Source organism: Asterias amurensis, chromosome 2 (genome assembly GCF_032118995.1).
Source record: "Asterias amurensis chromosome 2, ASM3211899v1".
In the NCBI taxonomy this organism is placed as follows: domain Eukaryota; kingdom Metazoa; phylum Echinodermata; class Asteroidea; order Forcipulatida; family Asteriidae; genus Asterias; species Asterias amurensis.
Window position 1 is genome coordinate 7,611,768 of NC_092649.1, and position 19,136 is coordinate 7,630,903.

The 19,136-nt window shown below is 40.0% G+C and overlaps 1 protein-coding gene across 2 annotated transcripts; it reads left to right on the forward strand.

The window, feature by feature from the left end:
- The first annotated feature begins 3,857 nt into the window (after window positions 1–3,857).
- Window positions 3,858–14,760, forward strand: LOC139951625 (probable E3 ubiquitin-protein ligase makorin-1). Of its 2 annotated transcripts, XM_071950604.1 has the most exons (9): window positions 3,858–3,938; window positions 6,611–6,736; window positions 7,335–7,582; window positions 8,176–8,447; window positions 9,821–10,035; window positions 10,218–10,328; window positions 11,447–11,934; window positions 12,951–13,003; window positions 13,984–14,760. In XM_071950604.1, the coding sequence occupies exons 1-8, from the start codon at window positions 3,880–3,882 to the stop codon at window positions 12,965–12,967; spliced, it is 1,536 nt and encodes a 511-aa protein (XP_071806705.1). In that variant the 5' UTR covers window positions 3,858–3,879; the 3' UTR covers window positions 12,968–13,003; window positions 13,984–14,760. The 2 variants fall into 2 exon arrangements, with proteins under 2 accessions (XP_071806705.1, XP_071806699.1); XM_071950598.1 differs by lacking the exon at window positions 12,951–13,003.
- The last annotated feature ends 4,376 nt before the right edge of the window (window positions 14,761–19,136 follow it).

A 19,136-nucleotide genomic window follows, 5' to 3' on the forward strand; every position in this document is an offset into this window, starting at 1 on the left:
CTCCAAGCACAAAAACCTACCCAACATTATCTTAGCTGGGGATTGGAATTTCCCAGACATTGACTGGAGTAATATGGAGACTACAAACATGCAGACCCAAGCACAGCATAACAGGTTCCTCACTTTCCTCAACGAAAATGGCCTTGTTCAACTAACCAAGGACATAACTAGGCCAAGGTCAGCTTCCATACTGGACCTGGTACTGACATCAAATACTGAAATAGTGGAAAACGTGAGGGTGAAGCCTGGTATAAGTGACCATAACATTGTCCTCTTCAACATTAACACGACACCAAAGTCACAGAAAAAGCCCCGGCGCACAATCTACAAGTATGATAAAGCAGATCAACACTTAGTCAAGATGAAACTGAAAGAAGCATCAAGTGAATACTTCACTAAAATCCCAGATGACTCACCAGTAGAGGACAACTGGAAATTCTTCTGTCAAGCCATTACCAATGCCATGACACTTATTCCCCATTTTACCGACAAAGGGAAACCTAGCCACCCCTACATCACCCAGAAGATCATCAAACAGATGAATAAACGAGACAGGTTGTACAAGAAAGCAAGGAAAACCATGACCCCAGAAACATGGGGCAGGTACAAATCCAAACGAAATGAAGTCCAGAGGATGCAGAAAAACGCACACGATACTTACATGAACAACATCATAGGGAGCAGCCTGAAGACAAATGGCAAGAAGTTCTGGACTTTTGTAAGGTCACAGAAGAGAGAATCACTTGGAATCCCCACTCTCAGGGTGGCTGATGAGACCTATTCTACAGACAAGGAGAAAGCTAAAGGCCTCAATGATCAGTTCGCCTCTGTCTTCACCCATGAGAGCAACTCTGATGATCTCCCAGACAAAGGTCCCTCCCCATATACACCAATAGAAGATCTGACCGTAGGGCTAAATGGAGTGATGAAACAGCTCAAACGGCTAAAAACTAACAAGGCTAGTGGCCCCGATGAGATCCCAGCACGCATGCTCCATGACTACGCTGATGAAATTGCACCCATCTTAACTCACATCATCAAGCAGTCCTACCTTACTGGTAAGCTACCATCTGATTGGTGTAAGGCCCGTGTTGTGGGTATCTACAAAAAGGGCAGCAAGAGTGATCCATCAAATTATCGCCCTGTTTCCTTGACTTGCATATGCTGTAAAATCATGGAGCACATAGTCCTGAGCCACATGGCTAAGTACCTTGCTGCAAATAACATCATCATCAACAACCAACATGGTTTTCGTGAGAAATTGTCATGTGAAACGCAACTCATTCAAGCCATTGATGACTGGGCCCTTAACATCAACAACAAACACCAGACAGACGTCTTGTTCCTAGACTTTAGTAAGGCCTTTGACAGAGTAGCTCATCGCAAGTTGTTGCACAAGTTAGATTACTACGGCATCAGAGGCAGAACCAAAGCATGGATCCAAGGTTTCTTGAATGGTAGGACCCAGCAAGTTGCAGTCAATGGCACCTTGTCTGCACCTGCAGATGTTATATCTGGAGTCCCTCAAGGCTCTGTACTTGGTCCAGCCCTTTTCCTTCTTTACATCAATGACATCAATGAAGGTATTATGTCAACAATGAGGCTTTTTGCCGATGACAGTGTAATCTACAGGTGTATCAAGTCCCGTAGAGATTTTGCAACTCTCCAAGCTGATCTCCAGGCAGTCTTTGAATGGGCTCAGAAATGGGACATGAGCTTCAACATCACAAAATGCTGCCACCTCTGCATCACCCTGAAGAAGACAAAGTTGGATCATACCTTCACAATCTCTGGTCAGGAAATCCAACACGAGAAAAAATGCAAATATCTTGGAGTCACCATCACTGACAACCTAAGCTGGAACACTCAGGCAGAAGCAGTCAGAGCCAAGGCTTCAAGATCGCTTGGGTTGATCAGACGCACCCTTGGAAAATGTAGCAAGGAAGTCAAGGAGACGGCGTACAACACTCTAGTAAGACCACAACTTGAATTTGCCACAAGTGCATGGAACCCGAACACAAACCGCAACATCAGAATTGTGGAGAGCGTCCAGCGCCAAGCAGCACGTTTTGTCATGAAGGACTACCACCAAGAATCAAGTGTGTCTGACATGCTGACATTGCTGGGATGGGACACCCTGCATGACAGACGTCTCCTTCATCAGGTCGAAATCCTCTACAAGATACTACATGGCCAAATAAATATAACAATTCCTCCAAACATCATCCTAGAGAACAGACGATCAAGCCGACACAACCAGACAAATCAACATAGCCACACCTACAGGCAACCATTCGCCAGAGTTGACTGCTACCTCTACAGCCCTTTCCCAAGAGCTGTTAGGATTTGGAACAGGCTACCAGTGGCTGCAGTCACTGCAACCAATCTGAACGGGTTCCAAAGAGAAGCACTGCCAGCTATAAGAAAGATGGAGCTACCAATCCCTCTTAGGACAAATTGACATTATCACCACCTTATAAGCACTATCTTGAAAGCACAGGCACAGAGCGCAAATGGAAATTGCAACCCACCCTCTCCAGGACAGCAGCAATGCTTATGGGAGAGTACAACAATGCAAGATGCAAGATGCCCAATCCGAAGGTGATTTGTCACTTAACATCACCCCCCCCCCCCCAACAAAAAAAGAAAGAAAGCTGTTGGTAATTATGGGAGCTTAGGCCTTACATCTTGACCGAATTAAGAGCTGCTGAAGTAGCAAGGGATATTATATTAGTTTTTATTACTTGGTGATTTTTTTTTTTATAAAAAAGGAGCAGGGTGTCAGTCACAGATCTACCTTTTTAGATTTAGATCAATCAGACTTCTCTCAAAGTTTTATGAGTATATTCCCTGAACAACTCATCCACTCCCACTGTAGTGTACCATAGTTTATGATATTTTGCATAACTTTTCTGAAAAGACAGCTTAAAAAAAAAATTGTTTTATCAATTTCATTTGAAAGTCAAGTAGGTAGATAAAGGTCAAAACAAAACAATTTTTTTTCCCCCGCAGACTATTTCAGCCGAAAGAGAAAATAGGGATGTAGCCTAGAATGGTCAGGTCTAAACATGAATCTCAACTACAAAAAGGGCGGGAATATGCTTTCTTATGTAACCCCTACACCAAAGCCGAAGGAAGCCGTCGTTAGGGACAAAGGCAAGTTAGGAAGGGGATTTAGGCATTCTTTCTTAGTTTTTCGCTGGCTGGGCGCCGGGGTGCGCGCTTGAATTGTGCTCTCAAAGTGTGCCACGCCCAACAAGAGAAATAGGCGAGCGACTCGGAGCGGCCCCACACAGATTATGGATTAACTTGCCTTTGGTTATTTATGTTATGCGGATTAAATTTAATAAATCTGCCTTTTAAATACATTCTTCATGCGAATTAAGGTCTTCTCAATATGATGACCTTAAACAGTGTGTTTTATTTCGATTAATAATTATGTTGGGGTTGCGTATCGTATGCCCCAGTTTAAAAACCGCAGATAGAGCAAGTTTGAGAGCATGCAATAATACAAACAGAAACTTTTATTACAAGACCGTATTTTAGTTTCTACTCGCATAACAAACATTTAGGGCTACGATGTTGTTGAATAGTATTGTCCAAACGATCAAATGAGTAGCTTAGCCCATTTTTCACGTGTAACACAGGCCTTGCCCTTTCAAAAGTGCAAAGGCCTTGCTCTTTCAAAAGTGCAAGAGTCAATAACTTTTCCTTTTATCAAGTTTTAAACCACTGGATAACGCACTGCATCGCGATCGTCTGCTAAAATGTGCTACGTCGTTCTCTGTTGGTAGATGGCGCGCTTTCATCCGGTCAATGAAAAGATTACACTGAGCTTTTTGTTGATTGTAATCACACACAACATCGAGAGAGGTTAAGATGGCCACTGCTGACTCGCCAGGTCCGAACACCGACTGGCATAAAAACATCACTTGCAGGTTTGTTTCTCTTGCGATTGCATTATTTTTACCGCTTTTTGATAGAATTATCAATGATCTTTCGTGTAATGTATTTTAATTGTGCAATGGATCGTTGCAAAGTTTGATGCTGGTTGGCTAAAAAATAGAATCAAGTTGATCAGTAAGTAAATATTTCCAACCACCCACAACACTGTACTGTTGTTTGTTTGATCATTTCTACCTCCACGGTTTGATCAACATTGATAAACTGTGCAATATTGCAGTGAAAATGTTGTACGCGACTTGATCTTGATCTTGATATAATGATTGATCGGCTCCTTACTAGGAACACCTCTCAATGAGGTTAGTTAGGGTTGGAGGGAGGAACTCCTAGTCCTACCCTCCCTAGTATTATGGATGAGTCGATTTTATGAGTACATGATCATGATGAGTGTACGCCGAAACTTGGTGGGGCCAGTGCCATGCTGGTTGTTAAGTAAAAGCAAAGAGCAATTTTGGATCCAGTCGTTTTCCCTGTTGCTAGCTGATTTACATGCCTACCTCCATGGTACAATATGTACATGTATGGGCGTTGTTCCTAAATAACCAACTAACTAAGCACTATTGGTAAAAATCAGTGCTACTTACCATGCTTACTGCGTGCTAGTTTAAACATGTTAAATACTTGCCAACTTTTTAGTTAGTTATTGAAACAAACCATGTTGAATAAACCCAGGAAAAGTTTCCGTATGGCGCCACCACTTTTTCATTCCATATGGAATAATATAGTATCTAATTTACCTCAATGAGATATCCCTTTTTGTAAAAATGAGTGAAAGGTAGTGGCGCCATACAGAAAATTACCTTGATCATCCTCTGACTGTTGATGACCTTTTGCGGTACTTGCAACAGCTGTTATTTTATTTTAATTAATGTGTGATTTATCATTCATGAATAGAAAGAAGTTTAGATTAACACCAGTTCTGTGCTTTCCATGAAAAAAAAAAAAGGCAGAATTCACTTACAGTTAGTTACAATACAGACACTAGACTGACTAGTTTAGGTCAAATAGTAGGCCTAGTACATGTATGAAACGTGGGGGAACAAACGTTTAATGTATGTTAAAGGAACACGTTGCCTTGGATCGGACGAGTTGGTCAAAACAAAAGCGTTTGTAACCGTTTTTTATATAATGCATATGGTTGGAAAGATGTTTTAAAAGTATTATACAAAGATCCACACAAGTTTGCTTCGAAATTGCGTTGTTTTCCTTCTACTGTGCAAACTAACACTGTCGGCCATTTATGGGAGTCAAAATTTTGACCCCCATAAATGGCCGACGTGCTAGTCGACGAGATAAAAGGAAAACCACGCAATTTCGAGGTATGTTTGTGTGGATCTTTGTATTCTACTTTTACAGCATCTTTCTACCCATATGCATTTTATAAAAAACGGTTACAAACGCTTTTCAAAGACCAACTCGACCAATCCAAGGCAATGTGTTCCTTTAAGTGTTATTTTTAATTGTCATCAAACTAGAATTTGAGTAAGTCATGTTTTAGAGATTTTGTGCATCCACAAACATCCATTAAGATTGAAAAAAATAATGTATTCACATATTTACACCTAACTTCCATGTTGGTATAAAGATGGTCATGTTCCCTTGTTGAAATATTTGTGGCTGAAATACTAAGGTTTAACAAAAAGTAAGCTGGTAAGTAAAATATTGTTTCTACAGGACAACAGTCAAATACTGACAGGAAAAACAGGAAAAAGTTAACATATTGACCTGAAAAATCAAGAGGCTAGTAATTAAGATTCAACTTGAAAAAAGAAGAAGAAATTAGGCCTTTAAGCATCCGTTGGTGTTAAAAAGGAAAAAATACTCTTCAAGTTTATACAAACTTTCTGTAAAAAGAAAGTATAGTTTGCCCTTACACAACCTAACCACTCCGTTCCTTGAACAATGGTGTGTCTACTCTTTGCCGAGCAATCAAGCGCTCCAGTCTCAACTCTGGTGTTTCTGATCAGCAGAGTGTGGGTTCGACTCCCAGTCATGGCATCAATGATGTGTTCTTTAGAGCAAGATATTTTTAATCGTTACTGCTTTGGAGATGGAACTCGGATATATAAGACATAAAGCCATATGTCTTGTGTGTTATAAAATGCACAGGGCTCGAATTTGGGAGAGGGCTCAAACTCGGGAGAAGAATCCATCCTGGTACAGTATGTAGCTCAACATTTGACTGCACCAAATTTTATTTTACATGACCAGATTCAAAATGAGTTGAACAAACACTAAAAGAGAAGATCTAATCTTATTTGTCATCCTAATTCAATGCTGGACAGAAAAAAAATTCAGATTCATATTTATTATCAACCTTTTTTTCTCAAAGAAGATATTACCCAATGAGGTTTTACTGTTGATTGTCAATTGAAAAAAACACAATAACTCAGACCCTTCTGGTCGTGGTTTTACTGCTGAAAGTACTGACCTCGGGCCTGCTGTCCTGTGTTAAAAATTGATCTCTGATGCATACTACAATAACTCAGTACACATATCCGTAAGAAGGGTTTCGCCCTTTTTGTTTCTGGCATAGTTAGCTAGATTCAGTTTATGCCACAGTACCTTGTAATTTAGATTACTTGTCTTTAAAAAAAATCAAGTTGTGTACCATACCTTTTGAAACTGCAATTATGTTGTATCTCAGGTATTATATCCACGGGGTCTGTCGGGCAGGAGACAATTGCCGATATGCTCACGACCAATCAGGAAAACCGTCCAACATTTGCAAATTTTATCTGGGTGGCAACTGCCGCTTTGGAACAACATGCAGGTACAATATTTAATGTTCCTTTATAGTAAAATGTTATGGTTATTTTTACTAAAACATTTTTAAGAAGTAAGAACATTGACGGTCCTGCCTACGAAGAATGATGCTTATTATAGTAGGACGAATGGGGGAAATGTTTTGGGGAATTGTGCCTTTGATGATACACGCGTGGAATTTTGCACACAGACAAGAGTATGAAATGAGGAAGATGCTTTGCTTTTGCCATCACAGATCAAAAAGATGTAGGTAAAATGACAAGCAAAAATATCAAAACTTTCAAACTGGCAGCCATTGCTTAAAAATCTGAGACTTCTCTGCTGCAGCAGCCAAGTACCTTTCTCATAACTTCGATAACTTTTTCTCTTGACTTTGTGCCAAATTCCTTGCTTGTATCATCAAAATGCACAATCCAATCATTTCTAAGAATTTATGTTTCAAATGAGCAAAACAATGAATTTGCACTTGCTTCCGATGAACTTTGACAATCCCTTTAACATTTCAGAGGGTCAAAGGATAAATGTGTTAAGTTTCAGTCTAAAGTACATTTAGGACATTTAGGCAGGAAAAATCCAAACTATTTTCTTGTCTTCACTCTACGCAGATTTGACCACGTGAAGCCGAAGCAAAAGCTATCAACTCAACAACAAAACAAAACCACCTCAAGCAAAACAAAAGCCACGCCTTCGCTAGAGCCCAGTGTCTCCAGCAAGATGGTGACCCTGAAGAAGGGAAAGGTCAACGGGTTAACCCAGAGGTCGTCAGGGTCACTAAGTCCACCTGGGAAAGTTCGGATGGAAGATGTCATTGGAGCAGCGGAATTTGTACCCGGTCAACTCTATATAGGCTCTGGTAGGTGAACCTCTTCATTTGGGCCCAATTTCCTGAGGCTGTTTTGCAGAAAGCCCTGCTCATGTTATTGTGCTCAGCAAAAAGAAAAAAAATTGTGAGCATCAGTTGCAACAACGGGAACTTTGGTAATTTTCACTGGAAGGCCTCACCATTTTCTAGAAAATGATTTTGTTTTTGTCAACTTTTTGGCTTGGAGGCTTTGTAAAATTGGCTGAGAATAGTAACTTTATGCACGTGTCCTCCATAGATTTGATACGGAGAGAGGGCACACTTGTGGAGTAACTTGTTGAGAGTTCAAAACTCCATGTACAGCCACAGACCTGTTTTGATCATGACAAGACAGCCCTCTTAACATTTCAATATTATTTTTGAATTTCATACAGGTGGTAAGTTGTAAGTACCAAAAATATATACTTTCACAACTAAGCAACTTTTGGCGAGAAAAGAAATCATGTGATGTTTTTCTTGCCACTTTCTTTATTTTATAGTATTTAATTCTGTTGTTGATTGTGAGGCGCTGTGTTCTTTGTCGAGCGCCATATCTGTGCCCTGTACTGTTGATATTATTTGTATAATTAACGCTCTACCAACAGTTCCACCGACGTACTCAGCCGCTGCAACCTCTGGTCTGGAGCCAACCGATGTAGACGACACCTGCTGCACGCCTTGCCAAAACAGTCCAAACAGCGATGAGTCCGCCACGCCTTGCAACGGCGGCACCAAGGAGCTGCTGTGCCCGTTTGCCTTAAAAGGGACGTGCCGCTTCGGTGAGAACTGCAAGTACATGCACGGGGACGTGTGTGACATGTGTGGATCTGCTTGCCTCATCATGGATGACCCTGTACAAAATAAACATCATCGTGAGGTATGTAGGAAGAGACTCAAGAGGGCCAACAGGGGCAGCTGCCTCCTAGCTATAGAAAGACCACGTTAGATCCATTTAAAGTTATGTTTTATTAAGCACTTCATGTCGGTCTTCGGGGCTTGAATTTAGGGTAAAATTTCCCAAGGCTTGTAGCGTAGGGCTTGTAGCTTAAAAAGTTGACCAGACCAGAATGTATTTCACAGACTAGAATCTTCATGAGAAAGAGCTTTCTGTACAGTTTAACATTTGTACAAGCAGTAAGAGAAGATTTGTCTCATTTGTCTTATGGGTTAGTATGTTTTGATACTCAACAGAATTAATTGTATAAATACCAGACTCAAGTTCAACATTTTAATAAAATTTCTTTGTGCTCAAGATATTATGTGGTGACTATTAGTGCTGGGCGAATAGTGAAATTTTGTTATTCGGATACCGCTGGCCAACTATCCGAAATTAACCGGATATTCGAATAGCTTTTTTGCCGCTAGAGGGCGCTGTTCGTTTGTGAATGAGCTCTTATAGACCTTATCGCAAATACTGGGGCGCGCGCGTAAAGCTTGGAATTAGGTGCATTGTGGTCTAGCTGGTAGCAAAGTTTGATGCATATGTATCCCACAATGCACCTCATTCAACAGTCTGCGCTTGCGCATTGGTATTTGCGCTTGCGCATTGGTATTTGCGATAAGGTCTATGGGCGGATTGATATTAGTTTTAGACAGTGTCACTCGGTTCATTCATAAAAATGACCGGATCTAATTTAAAGATGGCGATTTGCTTTTTGTTTTGATCGTGATTGACTCTACGTGAAGGAAAACTTTTGTAATCTTTGAACAAATTACGTGTGAAATGTCATTGTTTTAACTCTTCACGGAGGTGAGCATAGTTAAATACTTAATTTATGCTGTTTTATGCTGTCTTTTAATAGAAGTCTCATAAGAATTCAGACAAAACATTCATATCAGTTGTCGCCCGACGTCCGGGGATATTCGGATATTAAAGAATATCCGGTTACTCGGTTGTAATTATAGAATTATCCGGTTTGTAAATAGGTATTCGCGCCCTATGCGGATATCCGGTTAAGAAAAAAAAGGCATTCGCGGTTACGGATAGGAAAACCTATTTGCCATTAACCGGATATTCGAATAATTCGCCCAGGCCTAGTGACTATTATTCAATTGGCGGTCCGGTGTCAAATTCACGCCCTGGTGCTCCAAAAGAAGGCTAGGTCAGGCCTGATAGTTCATTGAGGCAATCACCTTTATGGCCCTGGTTATGGCCTTGATGCCCCTTGAAATATACTAGTAGAAGGCAAAGTATCGGGCATACTACATGTAGGTTTAGGCTAATGAGTTTTGTTATGTCTCCTGTTTTAGTTTTGCCTTGCGGAGCACGAAAAGAACATGAAAGAAGCCTTTGCCTTCCAAAACAGCAAAGAAGTCAAGTGCTGTATATGTTTCGAGCTCATCCTAGAGAAGATGCCAGCCAAAGATCGAAAGTTCGGCCTCCTTTCCAACTGTAACCACGCATACTGTTTGTCCTGTATACGCAAATGGCGCAGCGCCAAACAGTACGAGAAGAAAGTTGTCAGGTAAGTCACCATAGACTATTTCACAAAACATTATTTTTATTTAGACAATAACAGTGGTTTGATTTTGATTTTGGTTTGGTCCATTAAGTTAAAACAGAGGCCAGCCACCATCCCACAGTGACTGTGCCAAGGAGCTGCTGTGCTTGTTTGCCTTACAGTGTGATTTTTCTTCTCACCAACAGAGCATGCCCAACTTGCCGAGTCCCTTCGCCGTTTGTCACTCCCAGTGATTTCTGGGTTGATGAACCGGAGGAAAAGAAGAAGGTATTGGAGAGGTACAAACACGCCTTAAGGTAAGAGGATTTGGTTTTTCTTTTCTTTTTCGGGGGAAACTGGGAAGAATTTCATTAATTAGGATTTGAAACTTTGCATGGTGGAAATATGATATAGAAAGGTTTGTGGTAACACCATGTAATGACTATCTCTTATGAGTTGGGGTGGTTCTGAAAAGAATCGTTGGTTTAAACTCTGAACCAACAGTTCCTTTCATTACATGGTGTTACCGCAAACCTTTCTATAAAGAATTTCATTTGTTCTCATTCAGTTTCGAGGTGTCTTAAAGGCAGGGTATACATGTGTACGGTAATTGTTAAGATCCAGTATCCTCACTTGGTGTATTCCAACATATGAGTAAAATTACAAACCTGTGAAAAGTTGAAATCAATTGGTCATTAAATGTCTATAATTGGAATAGAAAAATGAAATCATTTGTGCATGGTAAAAAGAGCGCAATGGTAGCTAAATGGGAGCCCTAGTTTGAATGATTTAGGGAAACATAATTGAATTTAAATGCCTGTTAATAAAACTGAATTTGTGTTTTTTGCTAGAATTGGCAGGAGAAACCCATACTAGTGCGTAATAGTTGATTGATTGATTGATTGATTTGCTATTTTATGTGTACCTTGCATCTTCAGCTGTGATGTTGTGTAAATAGAAGGACAACACCCTCTGCGTTATTTTGCAATCTTCACTCTGTGAATTTGATTATGTTTTGTATCTGAAGTTGCTTTGATTTTCCAGTGTATTTCTTTGCTGATTTAATTGTCTTAAATATCCATATAAATATGCTAATTTAACTTTGTACATAAATAATGTATTATGATTTAAATCTTGCTATTGTATATATTTTTTGTTAAAAGTAATTTGACCGTCATTTAGGCTTATTAAGTACTATATAAATTGTATTTGCTATTAATATTTTATTATTAGTGTATTATTTGCTTACCTATCTGCTTAGCATGTGACTTTCAAATATTGGTGTATGCCAGTTTTTTTCAGTCCTGCATTGTTTCTGTATATTGTGTTTGTTATTCAAATGTATTTATGTAGTAAGTTTCATGTCTCGCCATGGACGGAGTAACTAAAATATTCTATCACTGATCAAGTTTTCAACCACTTTCTCCACCCACAGTAAAAAAGAATGTAAGTATTTCAGACAGGGTTCGGGAAGTTGTCCATTTGGTGCCGAGTGCTTCTATCTCCACGCCTACCCAGACGGTAGCAAGGAAGATCGCTCCAAAGCACGTCACTACGGCAACGGGGACGGCAAGATCAAAGCCTACAGAGCCCTGTCGTTGTGGGACTTTTTCGAGGAGCGCGAGAATCGGTTCATGGACTGGGACAGCGACGACGACGACGATTGGTTCCTGTACTATGATTGGTCAGAGGATTTTGACTTTAGCGATATCGAGGATCATGGACTGTGGAGTGACTATTTTGAGTTCTTTGGTTCGAGCGAGAGTTCGGACTACAGCGATGAGGAAGATGTTGTTGTCGGGGAGAGTGGTCGCACGGTGCCCTCGCCGAGCATTAGTAGAGCAACTGGAGTGACGCAGGGAGCAACAGCGGCTGTGCGCTCTACAGCATCGACAGATACAGAGGAAGATGACAATGAATCAGGTAGTGATGAGAATTTGAAGAAAAACAAATATCCCTTACAAATCTTTTTTTAAAGAATCTTACAGAATTCTTATAGGAATCAAAGAAGTGACGAAAAATCTATAGGAATTCTATAGGAATCCTATAGGATTCTATTGGTATTTCACCTATAGACAGGACTTTTGATGTTTCCTGTAACCCCCCCAAAAAATTCAAAACCTCCATATTGTAAAAATTTCTATCACTAAAGTTGAAAGGATCGAATATTTTTGCATGTTTCACTACTTTACCACCAGAGATTAAGACTGAACATTTTTATCAAATCTTTAGTCGCCATTTGTACTCGGATGTGCAATACAAGTCTGGGATCAAATGTTATTATTTTCCTTTTAATAGCAGCCTGTTGCAAAACAATTGACGGTAGATCAGTTTCTCCCTGGTGTGCACATCATGTAAAAATTGGCATAAATTAATTATGTTTTTCCTACCTACCAATCTTTTTTTCTTTCCAGCATGTGTTAGCTGAAACACAAATATTGTTTCAGTAGGGCTGATAAAGATGATTCCAGTGATTCCAATGATTTTGAACCATTGTGCTCTTTCATCTAAACTCACCTTGCCAGAGATTCCCTTGTGCATAGCATTGCTTAACCACTTGATGCCTGATGGCGTCTCGTTACCCATGGATTTGAAATACGTAAACAAAAACGCAGACATGATAGTTTTCTTTCTTAAATCTACTTTCCTATTTGTTTATCCTCACAAAAATGTTAAAAACTTTTAAGGTCTATCAAAGACAACTGTGTGTTCATGTTGGTCAGTCCTAAGACCAAATATCATGCCTGATTAGACGTTTTTATGTTTTGGAACAGTTTCAGAACTTCCTCTGTGGGTTGGGTCGGTCACGTCAGTTGACAAAGAATTACGCTATCATTCCCTTGGAAAAAAAAAAAAGCTTGTGACCTACTGATATGAATAATGAATTCTTCCTAAAATAAATTGCAGCCGTCGAAACATAAAGTATTGTTTATTTCTAGGTGATATCAGGCCCTGAACTTCGCTCTCGGAGGGGTACTGCAAATTTTCTCTGGTAAGGGGTACTTCTGCGATCTTCTTCAAATAAGGCACTTTTTATTGTGCTCTCCCCGTTTTACTGCCTCAACTTGCCTCATAACTAAATCTGGAGCATCTTCTCATATTGCACCAGCCTTTGTGCAATAAGCTACTCAGCGACATAGGAAAAAGTCACTCTCTCAACCCATCTCAAACTCATATTAAGAAACTTCTGTTCACTGCAAATTACTAACACTCCTGTTATGATGTTATTTTTTCCCAGGGAGTTTGATACTTCCTAGTCTCTTTTTTTGCGCCTTAAGTAATATTTTAGTGCCTAAAGTAATGTTTTATTAAAGTGCGCTTTATAAGTTTCTATTATTATTATTATTATTATTATTATGATTATTATTCTGATTTGGGATTGAACAAAGAAAAATTTGCTAGAGGAAGATTTAAACCAAAAGTCTTCAGTTTAACCTGCCGGTGCTCTACCAACTGAGCTATCTAACCTTATTTTTGCGGTCTCCCTAATTTGTAAATATCTTTGTTCGGGAGTGCCATTCAGAAGCCGAACAACCATTAACCATGATAGCTAGGGATCACTCCAAAGTTTATGGTACAAACTGAAAAGTGGTAGCCAGGGAATCAACTTGCGATTACCGTTGTAGATATCAAATAAGAAACCAATAGGAAAACTGAATTGCTAAATTTGAAACATTTTGGGGTTGAACAAAGTAAAAATGACTAGAGCGGGATTTGAACCAATGACCTTCGGCGCTCTACCGGCGTAAAGTGCCAGCGCTCTACCATGTAGCCCTATGTTGTCGGTCTCCCTATTGTTATTATTCTATGAAGAAACTGCAAATTTGAATTTAAAAACTTGCAACGGGCACCACAACAAAACCACAGGGCAGCATGGCGTTGCTATGGGTGGGCATGTAGATTTTCAAAACATTCATTTCAAGATACATTCTTTAACTTTTTTTATCCTCTTTTTAATTTGACTGTCCACAGATCATGCAAGATTGCTGAACCCAGGTGGTGCACACGGTCGCCCAAGCAAAGATTGCGTATATCTATAAAAAAAGAAGCCAAAATCAAGCTGCAGTTTGTAGTGAGATAAACAAAGGAAGAAACCAGATCTGTGCGGAAATGGACTTCATTAAAAAAAAAGCAGTTCGTTTATAGACGGTGACCAGGTAATGTTAGTTCTGTTGGCACCGTTGAAGATTGGGTGCAAGACGAGATTAACTTATATCAAATGTATACAGCAAATCTGGTGTAAGTGCTCAGATGAAACATGTACCCTAACGGATTTGTAGCTGCGTATGATTCTATTAGGTACATTGAGTGGGGGGTTTTCTGAAGATGAAATGGGTTACTGATTCGATGAATTGCGTTAATGCACGGTTGTTTGATGTTAACCGGAGTAGACCTAATGTGTATTTCTTAGTGAACACATTTTATATACTTATTACCCTGGCATGCATGTACACAATCTCTCTCTTTACTCTGTGGTGCCTGCTGTTATATGCTAGATGAAACACTTTTGTTTTCAGTCGTGCACCAGACTAGATGCTAAATCACGCAAGTTATGCGTTAAATGGAGTCACCTCTACGTAGCATGCAGTTGGTTTGGAGATTTATAAAGTACCAGTTAATATTAAGTGCTGCAGAACAGGGTTTAATATATACGTCTACTTTAGAAAGTACAAATATAATGGTGTATGGTAAAATGGTGATGAGGTTGTAGTAGAATTTATCGGCTGATTTGATACCTAGTTCGTTCACTAATTGGGTGGTACCCATTCTGTCTGGATACCCAATCCTGTCTGCTGATTGGATACCTCTCCTGCCTGCTGATTGGATACCTCTCCTGCCTGCTGATTGGATACCTCTCCTGCCTGCTGATTGGATACCTCTCCTGCCTGCTGATTGGATACGTGTCCTGTCTGCTGATTGGATAACTGTCCTGTCTGCTGATTGGATACCTGTCCTGTCTGCTGATTGGATAACTGTCCTGTCTGCTGATTGGATACCTGTCCTGTCTGCTGATTGGATAACTGTCCTGTCTGCTGATTGGATAACTGTCCTGTCTGCTGTTGTTGGGATACCTGTCCTGTTTGCTGATTGGATGTCCTGTCTGTTTTTTGGGGGATACCCAATCCTGTCTGCTGTTGTTTGGATACCTGTCCTTTCTGCTGATTGGATAACTGTCCTGTCTGCTGTTGTTGGGATACCTGTCCTGTCTGCTGATTGGATACCAGCAGCAGATGTCATGAAGCATTGCGCCTTAAATGTTGTGCAAGTGGACTTACGCAGTTGCGTAAAGTTTTGTGAAATCGGCTGCTGTCCTGTCTGCTGATTGGATACCTGTCCTGTCTGCTGTTGTTGGGATACTTCTCCTGTTGGCTGATTGGATACCCGTCCTGTCTGTTGTTGTTGGGATACCTCTCCTGTCTGCTGATTGGATACCTGTCCTGTCTGCTGATTGGATACCTGTCCTGTCTGCTGTTGTTGGGATACCTGTCCTGTCTGCTGATTGGATACCTGTCCTGTCTGCTGATTGGATACCTGTCCTGTCTGCTGATTGGATACCTGTCCTGTCTGCTGTTGTTGGGATACCTGTCCTGTCTGCTCATTGAATACCTCTCCTGTCTGCTGATTGGATACCAATCCAATCCCGTCCACTGATTGGATACCTCACCCCTTTAAAACCTTCCTTAAAGCTTTTTGTATGCATACATGTACATGAAATCTTTACATACATACATGTACCAACTTTCTCTGTATTGATATTGATTGTCAGTATTTAGAGTGCAGATAGAGATGTTGGTAATCAAGAGTGATCAATACAATTGGTGTTTCTATTGATTAATATTGATCATCCGTATCGGTGTCCTCATTAATAACTGATACTGGTTTATCAATATTGATAATTGATAACGAATGTGGAAAAGTTATCAATTAGAGCCTTCTCAGTGATGTTAATGGTGACTAAAAAGTATTGTGAAAAAGACATAGATTTTGCTAATTGTAAACAAAAATGTCATGTCTACTATAATAATGAAACAAGAAGCCATGTGTTGAGCTATGTGTTGTTAGGATCTATAGGAAGTTGAGTTGGCCAGTCAAAATTCTCCGACCCCATTTCAGTGATTTTCTCTTAGTAGATTCCTCATCAGCACTCGCGGTTGATCACCTTTGATTATTTGTAAGTAGGAAACAAAAGTCAAGCAGAATGTTGATGTGAAAAAGAAATGAGAAAAAAAAAGTTGCATGACATTTAAGCTTTGCTTTAGGGAGAAGCGTGCTGCACCTTTTCATGGTCGGGTTTCTGCAAAGGGAATTTCAGTTCTCAAGCCATGGACTAAATGCTCTATGGAAGTTCTGAATTCTTTTTGGTTAGGCCTGTCTTTGCTTGTTGATTGGAAATATGTTTTCAGTTTGAAAGCTTAATTTTTTTGATCATTTCGATATAAAGGTTGACTTGGGAAATAAAATTACATTGTGAGGGAATTTTCCCTGCGATACTCGGTCACTAAAGGCCAATAATGTATCTGACCAATCCACCAAAGTCTGAAATGTGTAAAAAAAACATTACTAAATGAAACAAAAAATACATTACAAAATGCTTTAAAAATACCTCAGAGTCTGTATGTGCTCTGATTTGTCAATGTTTTACCATGGTTACGTTTTCGCAGTCAGGAACGACTGTTTCGGTTGTCTTACCATGGGTGCGTTTTTGCAGTCAGAAACGACTGTTTCGGTTGAACTTGCCGTTGGTTAAGCCAAAACACTCCCCGTATGGTTTAAAGACTGTCTCTGTGAGTTATGTTGACTAACTTGCATTAAGGGTATTTACTAACGGGAATAACAGTGAGGTATTATTAATGGGAATGGGAATGACAGTGTGAGGGCTTCAGTGTGTGGTAACAAACTTGGTTAGTTGGTGGCCGGTGGCCGCTGTTCCTGGGCAAAGCTGTAGGCATTCGGCTGACCAATTAACACCAACCGAGTCTTTACAATACTCTGCAGACTGCGTCATCACACTTGTTCCCCAATAAAATACTAGTATAGTTTGCAGCGTCCTGTCTTTTGTGGGTAGTGCAGGAGTGCATTTTGGTGGTCGTAACCAACGACTGTTTCGATCATTGGCCATTAGTGATAAACCAATGGCCAATTCAACAAAACAGTTATACGACTGGCAAAACGCACCCCTGATGGGCAAAGCAAGACAAACCTGATGTACTTTCTACCTCTTGTCAGACAGTTGATATGGTGGGTGGGGGTTCATTTATCACTCTGTATGGATCTTCTTCATTATCCCAACAAATATGGGGACTGTTACTAAATCTTTAAGTTTGACTGTGCAATAACTTGTCAGAAAACTAATAGGCAAGTTCCTGCATTTGACATTGAAGGGTTTACGTTTAATAGGATAAGCCAATTGCGAGTTATATTTTGATGTATGGTTCAATGACATACTTAATCACAAGTGACCGCTTAAATTTCCATTCCTCAGACCAAAGAGACAGTTAGGAATGACAAATTGCTCAAAGTAAGTTTTTGTAAAGCAACCTCTAGGGAGATGAGCAAACCCTGGTACCATTCTGCCACACAGCCTTATGGTGTATGGGTGTTTGCCATCTCTTTTATCATATAGACCTTGCTTTTGCAACCTCACAGCCCAAGTTTTTGCCAACCCTGGTTGGAAAACTATGGAAGGCTATGAATGCAAAGCAAAATCAGATTGCTACTGTTTGAACATTGCGTCACAAGTATTCTAACATTGTGTTGATTTTGTTGAAAACAAAACAACTAATTTTTGGCGGTATTTTATTTCATTGAAAGTTTGCAGAAATCGTGAATTTGGTTAAAACATCTGTTTGTATGATTGAGTGTTTTGCAAACAATCGGCCGTCCATGCCAACCAAGGCGGTTTGGTTATCAACAAAAGAAAGGTCTATATTGAAGCTTAATCCGAACAATGTGTCAGCAATGGGAGACGCTAGGTGGCAGCTAGACTTGATGACAAGTCGTTAGGCGCTGCCTATTTTGTCTGCCTTTCATGCAACAGTCGCAGTGCGATGTTACACATGCAACAGTCGTAGGTAGCGCGAGATACTGGGATCGAGGGTGTGTGTATCGTCCCCGCAGCTACACCGCGCTGTAACTACACACCGCGCTTAACAATTACCGTCTTGACTTCAAGACTAGGTGGCAGCAGACTTATACCATGTAAATTCCCATTGTTTACGTAGTTCTGAGCATGTGCACATGGCCGAGAACAATGGATTTTACCTGGTAAGTCTGCTGCCACCAAGTGTCCTAAAAGTCTCCCATTGTTTCTATAGTCTGAGGAGTTCAAATTTAAGCGGTTATTAAGGGCTATACAAGTCATTGTATGTATTGGAGATTATCCAAGTCTGACTTACAAATAGCCCATGAAGAATTTTTCTGACATATCTAACTGATTAAAGAGAGAGCAAATGTTACTGTGTCCTTATAGTTGTGTAGATGTGGATGGTACAAATCACAAAATAGATCTTTTGAGAAGAAAAATATTTTGGTTGGCGAGAAAATCTTTTGAAATTTGATCTTTAAACTAAAGATTTGTGGTAAGCCTCTGAAATAATCCCAAGGATTTATGATGCCACTACGTTTGCGGAAGATATATAAAGTTGAGAAGATTGGAACCTTTGGTACTAAAAAACAAAAACAAAAAAAACACTTGAGCAAGGTTTGATTTTGATCCCGGAGAGTACAAGGTAACGTTTGTAGTTTTAGAGATGAAATGGAATCGAACATGTCCATTTTTTTTGCTGCATGAATTACCATTTTCCATGTGGTTAGACTTTGCTTGGATTTACAGAGCACCAGTGGCTTGCAAAGGACATGATACAGAATAAAATGCTGGTTGCATGTTGCTGCTTAGCAAACAACTTTGGGGCTTATAAGAGATTGGTTTGGCCAAGGTGTCTGAATATTAATAATTGTTAAATAGATTTGATTAATAATTACTAATCTTTTAGGCTTTCCTGAAACATGTTTTGTCTATCACCCCGTAAAGGGAAAGGCTACGAATGAATTGACTTGAGTTGATTTGAGAAAGCTTGTCCGACAGGAAAGCAGTTGTATTTACTGGTTGAAGAAGAAGAAGAAAT

Coding starts and splice junctions, on each gene's coding strand:
- LOC139951625 (XM_071950598.1), top strand. CDS start 3,880: ATGGCCACTGCTGACTCGCCAGGTCCGAACACCGACTGGCATAAAAAC. Junction 3,939..6,610: donor CATAAAAACATCACTTGCAG/GTTTGTTTCTCT, acceptor GTTGTATCTCAG/GTATTATATCCACGGGGTCT. Junction 6,737..7,334: donor CGCTTTGGAACAACATGCAG/GTACAATATTTA, acceptor CACTCTACGCAG/ATTTGACCACGTGAAGCCGA.